Source organism: Mobula birostris, chromosome 31 (assembly GCF_030028105.1).
Source record: "Mobula birostris isolate sMobBir1 chromosome 31, sMobBir1.hap1, whole genome shotgun sequence".
Taxonomy (NCBI): Eukaryota; Metazoa; Chordata; class Chondrichthyes; order Myliobatiformes; family Myliobatidae; genus Mobula; species Mobula birostris.
In genome coordinates, this window is record NC_092400.1 from 34448895 (window position 1) to 34469475 (window position 20581).

Sequence of the window (20581 nt, forward strand, 5' to 3'; positions counted from 1 at the left end):
TTCAATCAGATGGTGGTTCTCTTGGTGGCCAAACAAGGATTTAATAGAAAAACAAAATACATTTAAGTCAGACAGCCTCTTGAACAATATGCTTCTTTCAATTTTGTATCGATTACAGCTCAGCAAAACATGCTGGACTGTCTCTGGACTACCACAGTCACATAATCCAGTAAGATGTTTTCCTATTATCTTTAAATAATAGTTTAGCCCACAATGCCCCAACCTAAGCCTTGTTAATTTCACCATATCTCTACGATTTAAAAAGTAACACCTTTTTAACTAGTGGGTGACTAGAAACGAAATGCCTTCCTTTTAACTCAATTTTCCAATCCTCCTGCCACTTCTTCTCTATACCTTTTTTTTAATCCTACTTCTCAATTCCGCTCTACCTAGGGGTACTCTAATTTCTGCTTGCCTGCTCTGTAAGGAAGACTTTGCAATGCCATCCACAATTTCATTTCCCTCCACCCCAGCATGCCCAGGTATCCATGTAAATCTGACTTCATAACCCATCTTCCCTACTCTAAACAAAACTTAGAGAATCTCAATAACTATGTCAGGACGAGCTTTTGATTTACTCCCTCTTATAGCCTCTAAGGCAGCAGCAGAATCTGAACAGATGATAACCCTACGTGGTCAAGAGTCTTCTATCCACCATAACGCCCAGAGGATTGCTAATAATTCTGTTGCAAATCAGAAAAGCCATCTGAAACCCGGTGACCAATCTTAACTCCAAGTTGAGACACGTACATCCCAAATCCTGCCCTACTGCTCTCTGGGTCCACTGAGCCATCAGTAAAAATCTTCAGATAAGATCTCCATTAATTAATTAAATATTTATTTATGATCGCTGTTGAAATTGCTGTGCTTCCTTGAAGCTGAAAAATGAGGAATAGGTCTACTTGTTCTGGCAAAAGCCAAAAAGGAATGGGTGGCAAGCAAATTTGGTCAGCTATGTCTTCGTCAATCAGTTTCAATTTCACAGCACAGTTATTAACCAAATCTAAAAATGGATATCTTTTAATTTTACTTCGGTACTCCGACTTCCCCTGCAAAAGATACTTTGGTGGATAGCTGTGCTTGAATCCATTTAGTTTTGCCCAATACTGCAGGCTCAACTGAATTGGTCTTAAATGTAGAGCCACTTCTCCCATCTCCACACATAATGCAGGACTGATGTTGTTCTAAAAGCTGCACAACGGAGTCTTAAGTGCTTTGGACTGCACAGTGCCTAATTTTTCAAGCACTGCCGTAGCAGCAGAACCATAAGCAATACAACCATAATAAATGAACTAATCATAGCTAGATACATTAAGTACATAGTTTCCCGCCCTGCTCCCCGGTCACATCCAGCAATACTTCTCATAACATTTAAAACTTTCTCACACTTTCCAATTGATTTATCTATATGAACCCTCCAAGTAAGTCTTTCATCAAACCAGACACCTAAAAACCTGAATATCTTTACTTTTTTCTAATGGAGAATCATATAGACACAATTCACAATCAGGAATCTTTCTTCTAAAGCCAAAAATCATATATTTGGACCTAGAAGCAGAAATCCTGAAACCCCATTTATGTGCCCATTTTTCAACTGATCTTAAAGCCTTTTGTACCTGCTCTAATATATACTTGACATTTCTTCCTTTTTTTCCAGATTGCACCATCGTCTGCAAACAACGATTTACCAAATCCTGTCCCTACCTGATCAAAGATATTGTTTATCATGACATTAAAAAGAACTGGACTAATGACGCCTCCTTGAGGGGTACCATTACCTATTTTAACTGACTTGGAGCTTGTTCCGCCTACTCTTACTTGAATTGTCCTTTCCTTAAGAAAATCTTTGATCCAATTAAACATTCTACCTCTAATTCCTGCATCATAGAGTTTAATTAATAAACTATCCTTCCATAGTGAGTCGTATGCTCTTTCAATATCTAGAAATACACTTACCATTACTTCTCTATTTTGAAACACTTTTTTAATATCATGATCTAAAAGGGCAACAGATTCCATTGTTGATCTTCCAGTTCGAAAACCATTTTGATAGGCAGCAAAATGTCCCTTATTTTCTTAAAAATAAACAAGTCTGTTGGTGACCATTCATTCCGTAGTTTTACAAAGCACTGATGTTAAAGCTATAGGCCAATACGAACTAGGACTAGATGCGTGTTTACCTGGTTTTAAAACTGGAACTATCATCGCATGCTTCCATTCTACTGGTAATTTTCCTTCTTTCCACACTGAATTAAACAAAGCTAGCATTTCTATTAATACAGAGTCATCTAAATGCTTAAGCAATTCATAACACAGTCCATCCCTACCAGGACAAGTGTTTGAACCTGATTGGACAGCTTCCTACAGTTCCTGAAGGGAGAAAAACAAATTTATGGAGCTATTATCATCCAAACTCCTGTTCAATTTGCAACTGTCCTTTAACATGATTTCCTTTCTCAAATCACCTAACTCTCCAGAACTGTGTAACACTTGGAACACCTCTACAAACATATTGGCCTTTTCCTTATTGGTTACAGCTTCAATATCTCCTTCCAGCAAAGCTGGGATAGATGGTTTTCTATATATTCCTGACATTCTGTGAATGATTGTCCATAGCTGCTTTATAGGTGTCTCAGGGCCCATGGTTCCACAAAATCTTCCCCAACTATCCCTCTTTGCATTTTTAATTACTCTCCTTGCTACTGCTCACTCTTTTTTATACTCCATAACATTATCTAACACTGGGTACTTTCTTAATTTCCTGTACGCTCTATTTCTGATTCTTACTGCTATATCACAATTTTTATTCCACCATGGAACTAATGCTTGAGCCTTAGGAACATTCCGTAGCGGACTAGTCAGCTGAGCAACTTTATGAATTATAGAACAGAGGGATTCATTCCAATCGTCTATGGAGCCCTCGCTATCAGTCTCTTCTATTATATCCACAGCTTTCTCCTGGTACTCATCCCAATGGGCCAAAAAAAAAAAATTATACCTAGCACCCCTCTCCTCAACTTCTACTATCAAATTTCTACCAAATCTACATAATATAGGATAGTGATCCCTTCCTGGAGTGTATCTGTCCATAACATCCCATTCCCCGACTCTGGCTAAGTTTGAGGAAGTGATTGATAAGTCTAAGTAACTACAAGTGTTCTTTACAATATTAAATCTTGTAGGCCTTCTATCATTTAGCAGTACCATGCTATATTTATCTAGCAACTCCTCTACTACTGCTCCATTACTATCTTTACTTTTACTACCCTATATAGGATTATGGGCATTGAAATCTCCAACCCAGATTATTGGGGATCTTACCTTCATAATTTCATCAAAATCTGATAACAACATCATATTACATGGATTATGAAAGTTAATCATAGTTGTTTGACCACGAGAGCTCCAAACCGACACAGCCACAATTTCAAGGTTAGATTTAAAATCAAGACTTCTAAACTGGAGTCCTGTTTTGATGAAAGTTGCACACCCTCCACCAGATTTACCCGTTTTGTCAGCTCTCAAACTATCGTATCCAGGGATCATAAAATCTAAGTAAGGCTTTAACCATGTCTCCTGTATACAGATCAAATCAGGCTTATCTTTAAAAGTTCCAACAAATCTTGTTAATTTTTGACCATTTGCAATTAAACTTCTTGCATTCCATTGTAATATTAAAAACATCTAAATACTGATTACTGGCCTCTTCATCCACATAAAGCTCCTCCGAACTCTCTGACCCGACAACTGGGAAGTATTCAGTGATTGTTTGTCTGTCATATACTCATGTAATTTTTCTGGTAAAACCTGTTTCATATCAACGAATCTTTCTAGCTCCAACAACTGCTTTTATCATATCCGACCTCTTGGTTGTAGTTTTAGCCCCGTCCAGTACATCAACAACAAACGCCAAAAAAGACTCTTTAGTCATCAACATGTCTGAAGGAACCATAGTTGGAGAATGCGGAATGTGCTGACTCCCCATCGTTCCAATCTTTTCTTTACTTATCCTTTGCTCTCCATCAACTTTCTTTACGGCCTCAGCATATGATATGTTTTGTTGGTTACTAACAATCTGAATCTGCTTTGCCTTACTAAAATACTCACATCCTCTGAATGCCACTACACAGTTACTGCATTTTAGGTGCCGCTGCCTTACGTGCTTTAATATCATGATCCTCTCCACATTTCACACATCTTCTTTTACCTCGACATGAACCAACAATATGTCCAAATCTCTGGCAATTATAACAGTGCAAGGGAGGTCTAATATATTCTCTAACTTGATAAGACAAGCTCCCAAGATAGACTCTAGTTGGAAGAACGTCACCTGTAAAAACCAGTAGGACAGGAAAATCCCAATCACCACCTCCTCTCGATTTTAATCGTTTGGCTTCAATCACTTGACCACCTTTAATATTGTCCAAAATTTCCTTTTCAGTCATGCCAGACCAAATACCATACACTACCCTCCCCTCCCCCCCCCCCCCCCCGCAACTCCCTTTTTTTTCGGAGTGATACACTTCATTTTCACAACCAATTTTCCCACCGTTTTAGCACTGCTACATTGGTCAACATCTTTGCATCAAATTTTCAGCAATCCATTAGACAAAATCTTGGCCTGGAATCCTTTACCTATTTCGTTCTGTAATGCTGTTGCCACTTTCAAGGGATTAAGGGCTCTAAATCCTCCTTCCCCTTCCTTCTGACCTTTAAAAGGCGGGAGGAGAGAGAGCAGTGCACCGCGTGTGCGCAGCCCTTTGATGAAAAATGATATTGTATCCGTTAAATAGGGGCTGCGGAGAATTCTGATTTGATGGAGATGGACATGAAAGCGCAGAGGAATATCTGGAGAAATTTCTGAAACCCCAGTTTGCTGCTGTTGTTACTGCGTGGTCAGGAATCTTCCGGAGGGAAGGCCTCAAAATCCCCGGCTTTGCCTGCTGTTGGCGACCGAGATTGAGGTCGAATCGTTCGGACAGAGGTGGCGCTCAGTACTCTGTGTCAGAGAGCTGATGCGAGGCTCGAAGTTTTCGGATGACTCAGTCGGACTGTGGTCAGGAATGGCAGGGAGTGTTTTTCTTCCTTCTCCCGTCTGCGTGAGATGTGGGACATTTGAGAGACTTTGAACTTTTTACTGTGCTCATGGACTTCATCAAGTTATGGTATTGTTGCACTGTTGTAACTATATGTTATAATTATGTGGTTTTGTTAGTTTTTTCAGTCTTGGTCTGTCCTGTGTGCATTACTAAATGACAATAAAAGAGGACTGCATGTCTTCATAATCTAATTTTATACAGAACTATAAATTCCTCCAAGACACCCATTCTCCTCAATTTGTTGTCCCCCGTTACTTCAGCCTTTTCACTTGATGCACCCCTTTTTTGGCTATCCTTACTTCTGGAGTATTCCACAGTCTCCCACCCTCCTCCTTCAATCTCAACCCCCTCTCCCCCATTTGCAGCCATAAAATTAAACAGGCCAACCAAAAGTTAAGGGAAACCACCACTGATTCCCCCCGTCTCCCACCCCCTTCACCCTCTCTTGGTCACTCTCCGCTAGTTTATTCAGAAAATGACAGCACCCCCACTCTCTCAAAATCATCACTGGTGCAGCCAGTTGGTTTTAGAAGTCTCATAATTAGTGAAATGGAGATCACCGTGTGCAGTCAAGGTGTTTCAATTGATTGTAGTAAAAATACCCCTGTATCTGTAAGGTCCAACAGCTGGTGAGTCAGTATCCTGGCAAAATCTACACCATGAAGACAAAAGAGCACTCCAAGCAACTCTGCAAAAAGGTTATTGAAAAGCACAGGGCAGGGGATGGATACAGGGAAATTTCCAAGTCACTGAATAACTGTACTCCAGGGGATAAGTCAATCATCAAGAAATGGAAAGAATATGGCATAGCTGTAAATCTGCCTAGAGCAGGCCATCCTCAAAAACTGAGTGACCGTGCAAGAAGGGGATTAGTGAGGGAGGCCATCAAGAGATCATAAGACATAGGAGCAGAATTAGGCCATTCAGCCCATTGAGTCTGCTCCACTGTGCCATCATGTCTGATCCCAGATCTCACTCAACCCCATACGCCTGCCCTCTCACCATATCCTTTGATACCCTGACTGATCAGGAATCTATCAACTTGCACCTTAAATGTATCCACGGACTTGGCCTCCATCGCAGTCTGTGGCAGAGCATTCCACAGATTCATTGCTTCCAGGCTAAAAAAAATTCCTCCTTACCTCTGTTCTAAAGGGTTGCCCCTCAATTTTGAGACTGTGCGCTCTAGTTCTGGACACCCCCACCATAGGAAACATCTTCTCCACATCCAACCTATCTAGTTCTTTCAACATTCGGTAGCTTTCAATGAGATTCCTCTGCATTCTTCTAAATGCCAATGAGTACAGGCCCAAAGCTGCTAAACACTCCTCAATATGTTAACCAACCCCTTCATTTCCAGAATCACCCTTGTGAGCTTCCTCTGGATTCTTTCCAATAAAATCACATCCTTTCTGAGATGTGGGGCCTAAAACTGTTGTAAGTGTGGCCTGACCAGTGTCTTTTAAAGCCTCAGCATTACCTCCTTGCTTTTAAATTCTATTCCCCTTGAAATAAATGCCAACATTGCATTTGCCTTCTTTACCACAGACTCGACCTGTAAATTAACCTTCTTGGGAGTCTTACATGGAGACTCCCAAGTCCCTCTGCACCTCTGATGTTTGAACCTTCTCCCCATTTAGATAATAGTCTGCACTATTGTTCCTTTTACCAAAATGCATTATCATACATTTCCCAACACTCTTAATCCATCTGCCACTATTTTGCACAGTCTTCCTATGACAATTCTGGAGGAGTTACAAGCTTCAGCCAGTGGGATGGGAGAGACTGTGTACTACAGCTGTCGATCGGGTGCTTCACCAGTTGCAGCTGTATGGGAGAGTGGTAAAGAGAAAGCCACTGTTGGGGGGGCGGGGAACTCGCATGAAATCTTGGCTAGGGTTTACCAGAAAGCATGTGGGAGACTCTGAAGTCAGCTGGAAGAAGGTACTATAGTCTGATGAAACCAAAATTGAGCTTTTTGGCCATCAGACTAAAAGCTGTGTTTGGCATGAGCCAAACACTGCACATCATCAAAAACACACCATCCCTACCATGAAGCATGGTGATGGCTGCATCATGCTGTGGGGATGCTTCACTGCAGCAGGCCCTGGAAGGCTTGTGAATGTAGAGGGTAAAACTGATGCAGTCTGCAAAAGAACTGCAACTTGAGAGAAGATTTGTTTTCCAGCAAGACTAATTCAGCTGATAGTCCTATCCACACGGACTCAAGGCTGTAATTGCTGCCAAAGCTGCATCTACTAAATACTGGCTTGAAGGGGGTGAATACTTATGCAATCAGTTATTTTGTGTTTTATATTTGTAGTTAATTTAGATTACTTTGTAGAGATCTGTTGTCACTTTGGCACAAAAGATTTTTTTTCTGTTGATCAGTGTCAAAAACAGCCAAGTTAAATCCACTGTAATTCAATCTTGTAAAACAATAAAACATGAAAACTAACAAGGGGAGTGAATACTTTTTATAGGCACTGTAGATACTTTGATAATAAATTTACTTTGAACTTTGAAGTAGTGTGCTACTGCAGAATTGGGAAGAGCAGTCAAATAGCACTGATAACTGACAGTGGTTTGAGAATGAATTGATTAAAACTAATTGGTGTTGGTGTGATGTTTAAATAGACAGAATCAGTGACTTCTAGATTTGCCATATTAAAATTTTCTGTCTTTGAATTTTAAGACGTGAACTGAGAGGTTTGTTCTTACGTTTGCAGGGGTTTGAAATTCATACAGGTAATGCTGCAGAGTATTGCAGATGGGGAGCGTGACGACGCAAATCCAAATCTCATTCGAGTCAATGCAACAAAGGCGTATGAGCTGGCTTTAAAGAGGTACCATGGCTGGTTTGTACAAAAGATTTTTTCTGTGAGTATATTTATTTATAGTAAATTATATTCCCTCAATCTTGAAGTGTTTGGCTCCTTTGTCCTGGTCAGATTTGGGCAGATTTTCCTGTGGAAATGACTCCTGTTTGGTTTCAGTGTCAGTCTTGACTGCCCTTGTATCCTGCTTTAATTAAAATAAATGGAGATGAAATGAAATGAAAGAGAAGGTTGGTAGCTCAGCTTGTCTGCAAGGTTTTTTGCTGAGCCTGGAGGTTAGGCTGCAAATGTTCCATCATCAGTCGAGGTGACATCATCGCAGTGCAATTGTGTTGTTTCTGTCGAGTGCTCGCGTTTATATTGTTCCGACCTGTTATTCTGATTTGTTGGCTATTGCGCTGGCTTCTAGCCTCCGCTGGTTATCGGTCGTTGTGGGCATTGTTTCTGCCGGATCGGGGCTGATGGACGCCCGATGAGCCAACGCTCACAATAGCCGATAACCAGGAATATGGGTCAGTCATCCGTTGGCTGGGACCCTGCTGAGACTAGTGGTCAACCAATCAGAACAACAGGTTGGACCAATATAAACTCAAGCACTCAGTGGAAACAACACCCAATGTGCACTGATGATGTCACCTTGTCCAGATTCAGTGACCTCTAACCTCCAGGCTCAGCAAGCAACCATTCTCCTGCCTTCTCTCCGTAACCTTTGAGGCCCTGTCTAACCAAGAACCTATCAACCTCTGCTTTAAATATACTCTATGGCTTGACCTCCACAGCCATTTGTGGCAACGAATTCTACAGATTCTTCACCCTCTAGCTAAGGAGATTCCTCCTCATCTCCGTTCATATTGACGTTCCTCTATTCTGAGCTGGTGTTTTCTGATCTTAGACTCACCCACTATAGGAAGCATCCTCTCCACATCCACATCCACTCTGTCTCGGCTTTTTAATATTCAATAGTTTCAGTGTTTCTCCCCCTCATTCTTCTAAACTCCAGTGAGTACGGGCTCAGAGCTGTTAAATGCTCCTCATACATTAACCCACTCTGGATTCTGTCCAATGCTAGCACATCTTGGATAAGGAGCCCAAACTGCTCACACTACTCAGTGCAGTCTGGCCAATGGCTTATAAATTGCAGCATTACATCCTTGCTCTTGATCTCTAGTCCTCTTGAAATGCATGCTGAACATTGCATTTGTATTCCTCACCACCGACTCAGCCTGCAAATTAACCTTTAGGGAATCCTGCACGAGGACCTCCAGGTCCCTTTGCACCTCGGATTTTTGAATTTTCTCCCCATTTAGAATGAAGAAGGGTCTCGGCCCGAAACACCGACTGTTTATTCATTTTCATAGATGCTGCCTAAACTACTGAGTTCCTCCAGTGTTTTGTGTGTGTTGTCTTGGATTTTCAGCATCTGCAGAGTTTCTTGTGTTTGTCATGGTGTGGTTTTTGTTTTTGCACCACTCTCTAAACTCTTGAGAATGTTGTGCATGAAAATCCCAAGAGACCGGCAGTTTCTGAGATACTCAGACCTCCCTGTCTGGCACCAACAATCATTCCACAGTCAAAGTCACTTGGATCACATTTTTTTCCCCATTCTGACGTTTGGTCTGAACAACTGAACCTCTTGACCATGTCTGCATGCTTCTATGCACTGAGCTGCTGCCACGTGTTTGGCTGACTAGATATTGCATTAACCTAATAAAGTGACCACTGTGTGTATTTTTAAAGTGTAGTCTAGCATTAGAAACACAAGATTCTGCAGATGCTGGAAATCTTGAGCAACTCTTGTGGAACTCAAGTCAGTCAAGGTCTGTGGAGGGGAATAAGCATTCGTCATTTCAGGCTTAGGCCCTTTATGAAGGAAGGGGTCTCGGCTTGAAATGTTGACTGTTAATCTAACACTATAGATGGGTCCTCCTTCACCTTTAACCTTCTGCACTCTGAGACCTGCCTGTGATCCAGGTTGGTACTGTGATATGCATGTGATGGGGTAGAGTGATCCATTCCAGCAATAACTTGACCTTCACCTTTGTTTTCCAGGTCGCAGTTTACGCAGCTCCGTATAAATCAGACTTTCTAAAAGCGCTGTCAAAGGGCAGAGAGGTTAAAGAAGAAGAATGCCTAGAAAAAATAAGGCAGTTTTTAGTTAACTTTACAGTGACTGTTGATGCTATCTATGAGATGTACACAAAGATGAATGCAGAGCTGGATTACCAAGTTTAAGACTTGCACTGACAATCTTTACTCCTTTTCCCCGTTTTTACTCTTTCTCTCAACGGTATACCCTGTAATCACTGTGATTTAAGTTGCTGTTTGCAGGGTGGTGATGGTTAACCTGCAATAATCAGTGTGGAGACAACACTGATCATGTGGAGTTGATCCATGTGCAAGTTGCTCCGTCCACCTTTTCACTAGTGCTACAATAACGGTGGATTAAATCGGCACAGCAGTTTTATCCCATTTGTCCTTTTGACCTATTTGATGGAATAATGCTGTGTATATTTCTCTAAATTTATTTTACTAGTTAATACAAGCAAAGTGGGGGTTTTTAGTGGTTACCCCCTAATGCGTTTATGACACTTTACCACTTAACACAACCTTTAATCATTTATAAAATGCTGAAGTAAATGTGGCGGCGTGTTAATCTTTTCATTAAGTAGATAATGTAGTCTTTCTAAGGTTTTGGGTAAATAATTTCTGCTGTATAAAGTGAATCTACATCCTTGATCTATTTTGAAGCATAATGGATGATCTGTGTCTGCTAAAGTTGATTCTAGAGGAACTGACAATTTTGGAGTTAAATTTTGCACTGAATTAATGTGTATCATTGATTTTTCTCTCCTCCCCCCCCCCCCCACCCACCCACCCACTCCTCCCCAATCCCATTTCAATAAACTGATGTTTGGGTTGAAAGTGCCCAATTTTGACTGCCTCTGAGGCCTTTCACGTGAGCCCATGCACTATACACAAGATGCCGAAAGAATGGCATAGCTCAGTAAATTCTCACTTTTCCTCATTATAGTCATGGAAGTTCATGCCTGCTGTAGTCTTAACAAATTGTCCAACAAACGTTAACTAATTTGGGACAGATTAGTCTAGTGCTGTTTGAAAAAGAGGCTGTCACATGTACAGTTTAAAGCTTGCTAAATATCGAAATGCAAAGCATTTCTTTGCCTTGTTGAAATGGAATTTGGAATTGGAGTTTGAGAGAGTACTTTGCAATCTTTTTCTAATCCTACTTGCAGAACTTCCTGTCTGAGTTTACTGTCATGTATCAAAGCAGTTTCACAAAGCACAATTTCGATCAGTGCACTCACCTATAAGCTGCCACTGAATGTAAATTTTAAATGGTTCTTGAAGATGACAGGAAAGATTGAACACAGAATTGGAAAAGATCTCATTGCTCTACAGTATTGGAAGAATACAGAATATATCACCATCTGAAGGGGTTGCACTCTTTTGAGAGGGTCGGGAACACAGACAATTTAAATGCTCTTTTTAAAATGTGATTTACAAATCAACTAGTTGGCAAATATCTTGGCTAATGTTTGATTGTAAGTAATAATTTTTATTTTTTTTCCTACCTTCCTTCCTGAAAAGTTCTTACTTTCCATCGATAGAACACTTTGGTTTTTCTTCCAGTCTCAGTACCATCTAGCAGGCCTTTTTTTTTTTTTTTTGAGAACCTGAGAAGTGATTCTGCAGTGTTTGAATGACCAGAGAAGTTGGTTGGAGGCAAATTAAAATGGCCTGTTATTCGATGTATTGAACATTTTTTTCATCTGGTGACTTCTGATTATTACCAGGAACATGATCTATCTTTTTAAACCTTCACTTTCCCGGACTAGCACGAGCACAAAAGTGACTTGTAATAACACCTGCAGTTTTCTGTAAAAGATAGTTCCTGTACCCACTTCGGTGAAATCTGTTTTTTGACTAAACTTGGCTAGTAGGTGAGTTGTTACTTGCATTTGTAGCCCATAACAAATCTATTAAGTACTGATCTTCTGTTGGTTCCTTGGCAGGTCTAATTTAGTCTTGAATATGATGAATTAATGGTTTTAGAGAAATGGTAGCTTTAGCAAAATGGTAGTAAGTCATTTTCTGAAACTAACTAGAGAGAGCTTTTTGTATACAGCAGTACTTTCTTTGGGTAGTTGTAGGCGGTAATTGAAACTTCTGAAATATCACTCCCTCTGACAAGCATAAAATTCACGGGATTGTTTTAGACAAATACAAGGAAAGATAGAAGAAATATTGATCTCAGTTGTCAGATCGCTGTAAAAACAGTGAATTATGTTCTGATTAAGCTTGTATGTCGACTGTCTTTTGGTTCTTGTAGCACTTGAACGATGAGTTTGGATGACTGGTAGTGGGTATGTTAGTTGTTAGATCAAGCAGTGATCGACGTTCTAAGGAAGTGCCTTTCAGAGTGTTGCTTGTTAGAAGTTGGATATGCAAAGTCCACTTGTAACACTTGAATACTATGTTTTAAAGTGTACAAAATACAACTTTAAGGATTAAATATTCAAGAAATGAAGCTTTTTGATTTAAGGAGATTTGAGAAGATTTCTGATTTTAAAAACACAGTTGGAAGTATTTCTGCGTACTGGCTCAAGACAAAGCGTGTTAGTAAATATAGTTGATATTAGAGTTTGTTTCTAAAATGCTTTGTTGCAGCATTAACGAAATGTTATTGGCTCTAAACCCTGTGCCTTGCATTTTCCTATAGGTGTGTTGGCTGTTACAGTTCACTTCTGTAGTTGTATGCTTTTATAGCATCTTTGTTGAATCACATTTCCAGGTTTTGGATTTGTTAAGCGAATAGTGAGATTAACTAGTATGCTTAGAAAAATTTAAGTAATGTCATTTGGTTGTTTTTTGAACTATGGCTTTTAACCATGGAGTGTGACAATTTAATCCAAAAATTAAGCCCTAAGACTTTGCAATTTCTGAACATTTTTTTTTCCCATTGGCTACCTCACTTCAACGAAACCAGAGCCTGCTTGCAGGACAGTGGTAGTACTGACCATATGAGATTCTGAACTTGAACTGCAATGAAACTAGAGCCTGCTTGCGGGACAGCGGTGTGTACGGACTGGACACGAGATTTTGAACTTGAACTTCAATGAAACCAGAGCCTGCTTGTAGGACTGTGGTGGTACTGACCGTACGAGATTTTTTTCATTCTCTCTGCTCAGATAGTAAGGTTCATTTGATGTCAAGAGGCCAGGAATTAAAGATGAATTTGGATTTCAGGATAATGCAGGACTAGTGAGGCAGAATTGGTAGTTACACTGTAATTAAATATTGGCTAATACCATTAACCTGAAATGTGCAATATTTTGACCATTTTTCTTACATAAAATAAAGAGGCCTAAACTGACCGGGATGCCATTAGACTGTGGATGTCATATCATTGAGATTTTGAGAATGGCCACTGCACTATCGTCATCTGCCATGACTTTTCAGCAACCTGTGGAAATCTAATGATCATAAATGATGTTAAGTTCTATGGAGTAACACTGATAAGGTATGATAGGCTGGCAACACTTCTTTGGAGCATGACAGGTAGATAAACATCTGATGGGAGGGTTGCTATTTTAGATGGTTCATTCATTAGAACTTCGTCATGCTACAGATATTCTCTCTTGGATCAAACTTGATTAATCCTTCATTGTAATTTGGGATGATGAAAGCTTGATGTTCTGGGTGTTTTTGTCCTCGAACGGGGGTTCCTAACCTCCTTAATGCCGTAGAGCCTTACCTTTAACTGAGGGGTCAGTGGACTCAGGTTGGGAACCCCTGTCCTAGAAGGAAGAGAGCATTCGTACTCCGTTCTCTCATTTTGGAGATTGATGAAGCTGCTGTACTTTTAAAAGATCTTTAGCTTTCTTTTCAATCTAGAAACCTTTTTCTCTGACGTTCTCTCAACCTGCTTATTCCACACGTGCCTTCTGATAGAATCTTGTCCTATGCAAAGTCTTGTCCAAGAAAGAATTCCATAGAATTTTTTGGTTGAAGGGAACTTCCCTAAAATTCACAGGACTACTGGAATGCTTTTTAAATGACTGGTTTGTAATGTTATACTGTATTTGGAATGTCTTTATACCAGATATTCTCCAGGTTCTGTAAATGATCTAATTATATTCAGGTAAATGTGCAGTGTGAAATGTGCAGCAGTCACATTGAAACATTATCGTGCATGAAAAATCAGACCTATTAACCATTGGGGCATGGATGTTTGATGTTATCACTGAGCAGTTCCAGACAAAATACATTAATTCTTTTTCTGGAGATCCATGTCTCTCTCTTACAAACGAAGACAGCAAATTATTTCAGAGCCTCTCATGTCACTTGAAGGATTCGGATCATGATTATAAACTGCTTGAACTTGGAATTCTTCATGCCACCCAGATAAGTCATCAACCCTTCTTCTTTTGTTTGTAAAATTCCCATAGATTCCATTTTCTATGTGTACCATACCTGTTGTTTTTCTAAAGTGACTACTACTGAGAAGCTAGAATACTGTAGCAATAAGACGACTGCTGTATTGTGACCCTCACGTTATTTGACTTCCATTATGCAAAGGTTCCCAACCTTTTTTATGCCATGGACCAATACCATTAAGCAAGGGATCTGTGGACCCAGGTTGGGAACCCCTTTATTATAAGGTTTTTCTTTAAATTAATTTCTTTGAACTAATTTAAGTTGCCTTTATGAACAAGATTGAGTAAATTTTTGTTCTGTCTTGTAGACATTTATAAATTGGTCTGCTTGAATGCAGATTGCTTCTTTTTACGGAGAGTTTACAGTGAAGTCAGTTTCCACATCAGAATCCAGCTATTGAATTATGTACTTTTCACTCTTTCTCCATTCCTGGCCAGGTGCTTTCTAATATTTCCTAATTTTGCCCAAATTTTTACCTTCAATAGCATGCCCAAAGGGACCAAGGTTTTGTCCGTAATAACTGCCAGTCTAGATTGCAGTGAAGGGAAGTACAGTCTAGTCTAATCTAATCTTGTTCTCACTAGTCACTTAGTGAGATCTTTGCCAGCAGAACCTGCTTGTCAGGGCTTGCAACTATGTTCCTGGGAAGGAAATCCTGCTAATGTTGCAAGTGTGACCATTCATTCCATTTTATTTATTACTGTTCTATGTGTAGACAGGTTGGAGAGCCAGATCTCTGTGTATACTGTATGTTTATGGTTTGAGTTGCTTTTGTTTTAACCTGGACTGTAATTAATCTTTTTGAAGGAATGCTAATGAAGAGACTTCCTCAGCTTGAATCTTTTGAATGTATAATTTCTGTTTTAAAAATTATCTCCAGTCAGATTGGTACAAATATTTTAACTACAATAAAACTTTGAAACTATTTTGTCATAACGTTGTGTATTGTGTCATGATTTAATTGTTTTATACTTTTATACTAATTGTTTTTAACACTATAGACTTTTCAAGTCCAAGTTTGTTATGCGCAGAAATGCGGTGCGGTGTAGGTACAATACGTGCAAGCACTCAGCCCGTTGTTAACAGGAGATGTGCAAGATATTGAGGCATTGGTCAAGTTGACAGCCAGAGACTCTTCCCCAGGATGGTAATGGCTAATACGAGAGGCCATAATTTTCAGGTGATTTGGAGGAAAGTACAGGAGGATGTCTGAAGTAAGTTTTGGTTTACAGACAAAGCCACCATTAACTCTTTCCTGTACTACACAAGAACATGTGGATCCTGGAACACCCTCTGCAGCCACTTGAGGGGCCACCAATAGACAACATCATACTCGACTTGAATGCGAAAGCTTGCTTGCCATAGTACTTTTATCTTCCTTTCACATTTTTGTCTTTTCTTCCCGTGACCCGACCTCCCCCTCCATCTTGATTTTCTGTCAGGTGAGGAGGCCAATTCCAGGCAGTTGGGGCTTGTCAGCTGTGGTTGCAGCTCATCTAGAAGGAGGAAAACTCTGATCTCAAACCTCTGCTGCTTTGTGCTCTACCCACTCACGGGGAAGGCTTTGGGAGTAAACCCCGAGGAACTGTCATAGTCCCACCACTGGTGAATACTGAGGTAAAAGTATTAAGGACCTCCCCTACTTGCTCCAACTTCAGGCACGTTTCCTATCTCTGGTCAGTCCTACCTTCTCTTGTTATCCTTCTATTCTCCACGTGTGTAGAAACCCTACTCACAAGACCTTCTCATCGTCTCCTTGCTCTCTCAAGCCCATTCTTAAGCTCCTTCCTGGCAACCTCATAACTCGCTAGAGACATTTCTGAACCTTGCTTCCAAAACATGAAATATGCTTCTTTCTTCCTCTTGACTAGATACTCCACATGTAATTCCTTTATCCTCCCATCCTTCCCCTGCCTTAATAGGACAAACCCATCCAGAACTCCACGCAAGTGCTCCCTTAATGAACTCCATGTTTCCCTGACAACATCATTTCCCAATTTGTGCTCAAGTTCCTGCCTAAAAGCATCATAATTATCCCCCTCCCCAATTAAATACTTTCCATGCTGTCTGCTCCTATTTCTGTTCAAAGCTATGGTAAAGGTCAGAGAGTTCTTGGCACTGTCTTTGAAATGCTCACTCATCTGGAGGTGCATTATCTGACCCTGTTCATTGCCTAGGACCAGATTTAATATGGCTTCCCCTCAAATCCTGTACCCTGGTATGTTTCCCAGCTATATGATTGGAAGAAAGTGCTTTCTCCACAAGCACCTTCAGATTCCAGTCTAGTATATAGGTGGAATCCAAGTTTCAGATACTGTTCCACCAGGGACAGGAATGTAACTTGGATGTTCCATGTGAGGAGGCAATTGCAACTTCTAATTAGTTTCCTCAACCATGGTGAATGGTTGAATGATCATAGTCATACAACATGGAAACAGATCTGTTGGTCTAAACCAGGGGTTCTCAACCTTTTTTATGCCATGGACCCCTGCCATTAACCAAGAGGTTCCCAGGTTGGGAACCCCTGGTCTAGACTCTAGCTAGTCCATACTAAACAAGAATCCCATCTAAGTTATACATTTGCCTGCTTGCATGCTTTATAACTTTATGGTGAATAGCAACATAATGTCTATGGCTCATTCAGTTTCTCAGTAGTCATTAACTGACATGACTTTGATAGTGGGGTAACACACATCAAAGTTGCTGGTAAATGCAGCAGGCTAGGCAGCAGCTCTAGGAAGAGGTACAGTCGATGTTTCGGGCCGAGACCCTTCATCAGGACTAACTGAAGGAAGAGCTAGTAAGAGATTTGAAAGGGGGAGGGGGAGATCCAAAATTCTCCTGTCTTCTCCTATCATTTTGGATCTCCCCTCCCCCTCCCACTTTCAAATCTCTTACTAGCTCTTCCTTCAGTTAGTTCTGATGAAGGGTCTCGGCCTGAATCGTCGACTGTACCTCTTCCTAGAGATGCTGCCTGGCCTGCTGCGTTCACCAGCAACTTTGATGTGTGTTGCTTGAATTTCCAGCATCTGCAGAATTCCTCGTGTTTGATAGTGGGGTATTCAGTAATGGTAATGCCATTGAATGTCAAGGGAGGACAGGTGGGTTTTCTCTTTTGGATATTGTCATTACCTATCACCTTGACATTGCTACTTGTCCAGGTCTGGCTGCACTTTGAAGTTGACTGCTTAATTATCTGTGCACTCATCAATGAACATCTGGCCTGACCTTATGATTGAAGAAAGGTTATTGAGGAAGCAACTCCATTTAAATTTGTGATGGTTTGACTGAGGCCATAACCCGAGGGAAATCCTGCAACCTATGACTGAGATAATTGGTCTCCAACTATCACAATCATCTTCCTTTTTGCTACAGGAGTGTATTGAATGCAACAAGCAGGTTTATCCCAGATTAAAATTTAAGTAGACCAGGACATGCTGTCAAACTAATTGTTTATATTATCCAACGCACATTTTTTTTACACTAGTAATTTTTAAAATGCAAAATTAAAATTTAAGACCAATAGTGGAAAGAGATCAAAACACCGCTAATTTTTGTGGTGGGGTGTATTTTTTTTTACCATATTTGGGCAGCAGAGGGCACCAGATACCAAAAAAGCATTTGCTTTTGTTACTCAATGAACAGTCTGAGATTAAAACGGGTTCAAACATTGTATTTAAAGATGTATTCAGAACTGGCTCGATCAGGCAGAGGGTAACGTTTGAAGGTCAATTCTCGGACTTGTGGCTTGCAACTAGTGGGGTGTCTTGGGTCAGTGTTGGGACTGTTGCTCATCATTATTGAGATAGAGTGCGGAATCGGCCCTTCGAGCCACACTGTCCAGCGACCCCAATTTAACCCCAGCTCAATCACGGCAATTTACAATGACCAAATAACCTACTAACGGTACATCTTTGGGCTGGGGGAAGAAACTGGAGCACCCAGAGAACACCCACACAGTCCACCGAAGAATGTAGAAACTCCTTACAAAGGACGCCAGACTTGAACTCCTAACTCCAACTCCCCAAGGTTTTGCCAACTGCTATGCCACTGTGGCACCCCACGTTACATGAATCATTTATGTAAAGGATTTAGGTGTGAACGTGCATGGAACAATTTGCAAGTTTGCTGATACTAAAGTTAGTGATTTTCGTTGATGGTGAACAAGGTTGTAATGAATTGCAAAGAGATCTTATACAGGGAGTAGCAGGGCATTGATGGGTGTTGTGGAAATGGAGGACCTGGAAGTGAGTACAAGAGCAAAGTTTGCTGAAAGTGGCTGCTCAAGTAGCTGGCGGTGAAGAAGGTGCTTAGCATGCTGGTTTTCATTAGTCAGGGCACTGAGCTTGGGGTGGGACATTATATTGCAGTTATATACAGAATGTCACTGGTGAGACTGCATTTGGAATATTGTGTGTAATTTTGGACACTCTGCTACAGGAAAGACATTTTCAGATGAGATTTTAGAGGAAGATGCCTGAACCAGAAGGCCTTGGTTGTAGCGAAAAGTTGGTTCTCTGGATCTTTATTGCTTGGAGTGTAGGAGAATAAGAGGCGGCCTCAAGGAAGTTTACGAGTTCATGAGGGGCATAGATAAGACGGATGGTCATTGTGTTTTCCCCTGGGTTGGGGAGTCCAAAACTAAAGGTCACAGATACAAATTAAATTGGGAAAGATTTAAAAGAGAACTGAGAGGTAACTGTACATGGAGGGAGGTGAGTACCTGTAATGTACTGCCACAGGATCTGGTGGAAGTGGGTATAAATTCAGCATTTAAGATCCATTTGGATAGGGGATTGGAGGTACAGTGTATGGGGTGAACCCAGGTAATTGGGGCTAGCAGGGAGGATGCCATGGACAGCACGGGCCAGTTGGGCTGAATGGCCTGTGTGCTGTATTACTGACTCCATGTACTATGTAAAGTTTAAAACAAAGTTTTTAACATTTCAGTGTGATATGGTGAATGAAAATGTTACTGGATGTTGAGGATATCGATCAGATACAAAGAACATCCGAGAAGTTCAATATTACTCTATACATCTGTGCTATACTTGATAATTAGATGAGGTCAATATGGGAGGGAGAAACAGAGAAGTTCTATTCTCAGCTTCATCTAAAGAGATTAGCTTTATTTCTCACATGTGCATGGACACACAGTCTGAGGATGTGCTGGGGACAGCCCATGAGTTCTACTATGCTCCCAGCTCCAGTATAGCATGCACACAACTTGCTAACCCTAACCCAAATGTCTTTGGAATGCAGGAGGAAACCCACAATGTCATGGGGATTACATACAAACTCCTTACAGACTGCGGCAGAACTGACTCCAGTCTGTTGGCACTGTAGAGTATTGTGCTAAAAACTTGTTCGTTCATTACGTGCCATGTCGTAGTAGCAGTCATACTTTATGGATCCTGGGAGAAACTGGTTTTTGTTACAGTTGCACCATAAATAATAAATAGTAATAGAACCATAAATAGTTAAATAGTAATATGTAAATTATGCCAGTAAATTATGAAATAAGTCCAGGACCAGCCTATTGGCTCAGGGTGTCTGACCCTCCAAGGGAAGAGTTGTAAAGTTTGATGGCCACAGGCAGGAATGACTTCCTATGACGCTCTGTGCTGCATCTCGGTAGAATGAGTCTCTGGCTGAATGTACTCCTGTGCCCAGCCAATACATTATGTAGTGGATGGGAGACATTGACCAAGATGGCATGCAACTTAGACAGCATCCTCTTTTCAGACACCACTGTGAGAGAGTCCGGTTCCATCCCCACAACATCACTGGCCTTACGAATGAGTTTGTTGATTCTGTTGGTGTCTGCTACTCTCAGCCTGCTGCCCCAGCACACAACAGCAAACATGATTGCACTGGCCACCACAAACTCGTAGAATATCCTCAACATGACAATATGACGTAGGCGATCATGATCTTTCCCATGATGGTTCTTGGCAAATTTTTCTACAGAAGTACTTTGCCATTGCTGCCTTCTGGGCAGTGTCTTTACAAGACGGGTGACCCCAGCCATTATCAATACTCTTCAGAGATCCTGACGAAGGGTCTCGGCCTGAAACGTCAACTGTACCTCTTCCTAGAGATGCTGCCTGGCCTGCTGCGTTCACCAGCAACCTTGATGTGTGTTGCTTGAATTTCCAGCATCTGCAGAATTCCTGTTGTTTACTC

General features: G+C 40.9%; 1 protein-coding gene across 1 annotated transcript in view; it reads left to right on the forward strand.

Annotated features, from left to right (window-relative positions):
- The window catches only part of gltpa (glycolipid transfer protein a), a 59628-nt gene extending 44297 nt beyond the window's left edge, over positions 1–15331 (forward strand). Inside the window, exons 4-5 of the mRNA XM_072247435.1 lie at positions 7829–7979; positions 9986–15331. Of these exons, the coding sequence (XP_072103536.1) occupies positions 7829–7979; positions 9986–10168 (334 nt within the window). The 3' untranslated portion in view covers positions 10169–15331. The remainder of the gene's footprint in view (positions 1–7828; positions 7980–9985) is intronic.
- The last annotated feature ends 5250 nt before the right edge of the window (positions 15332–20581 follow it).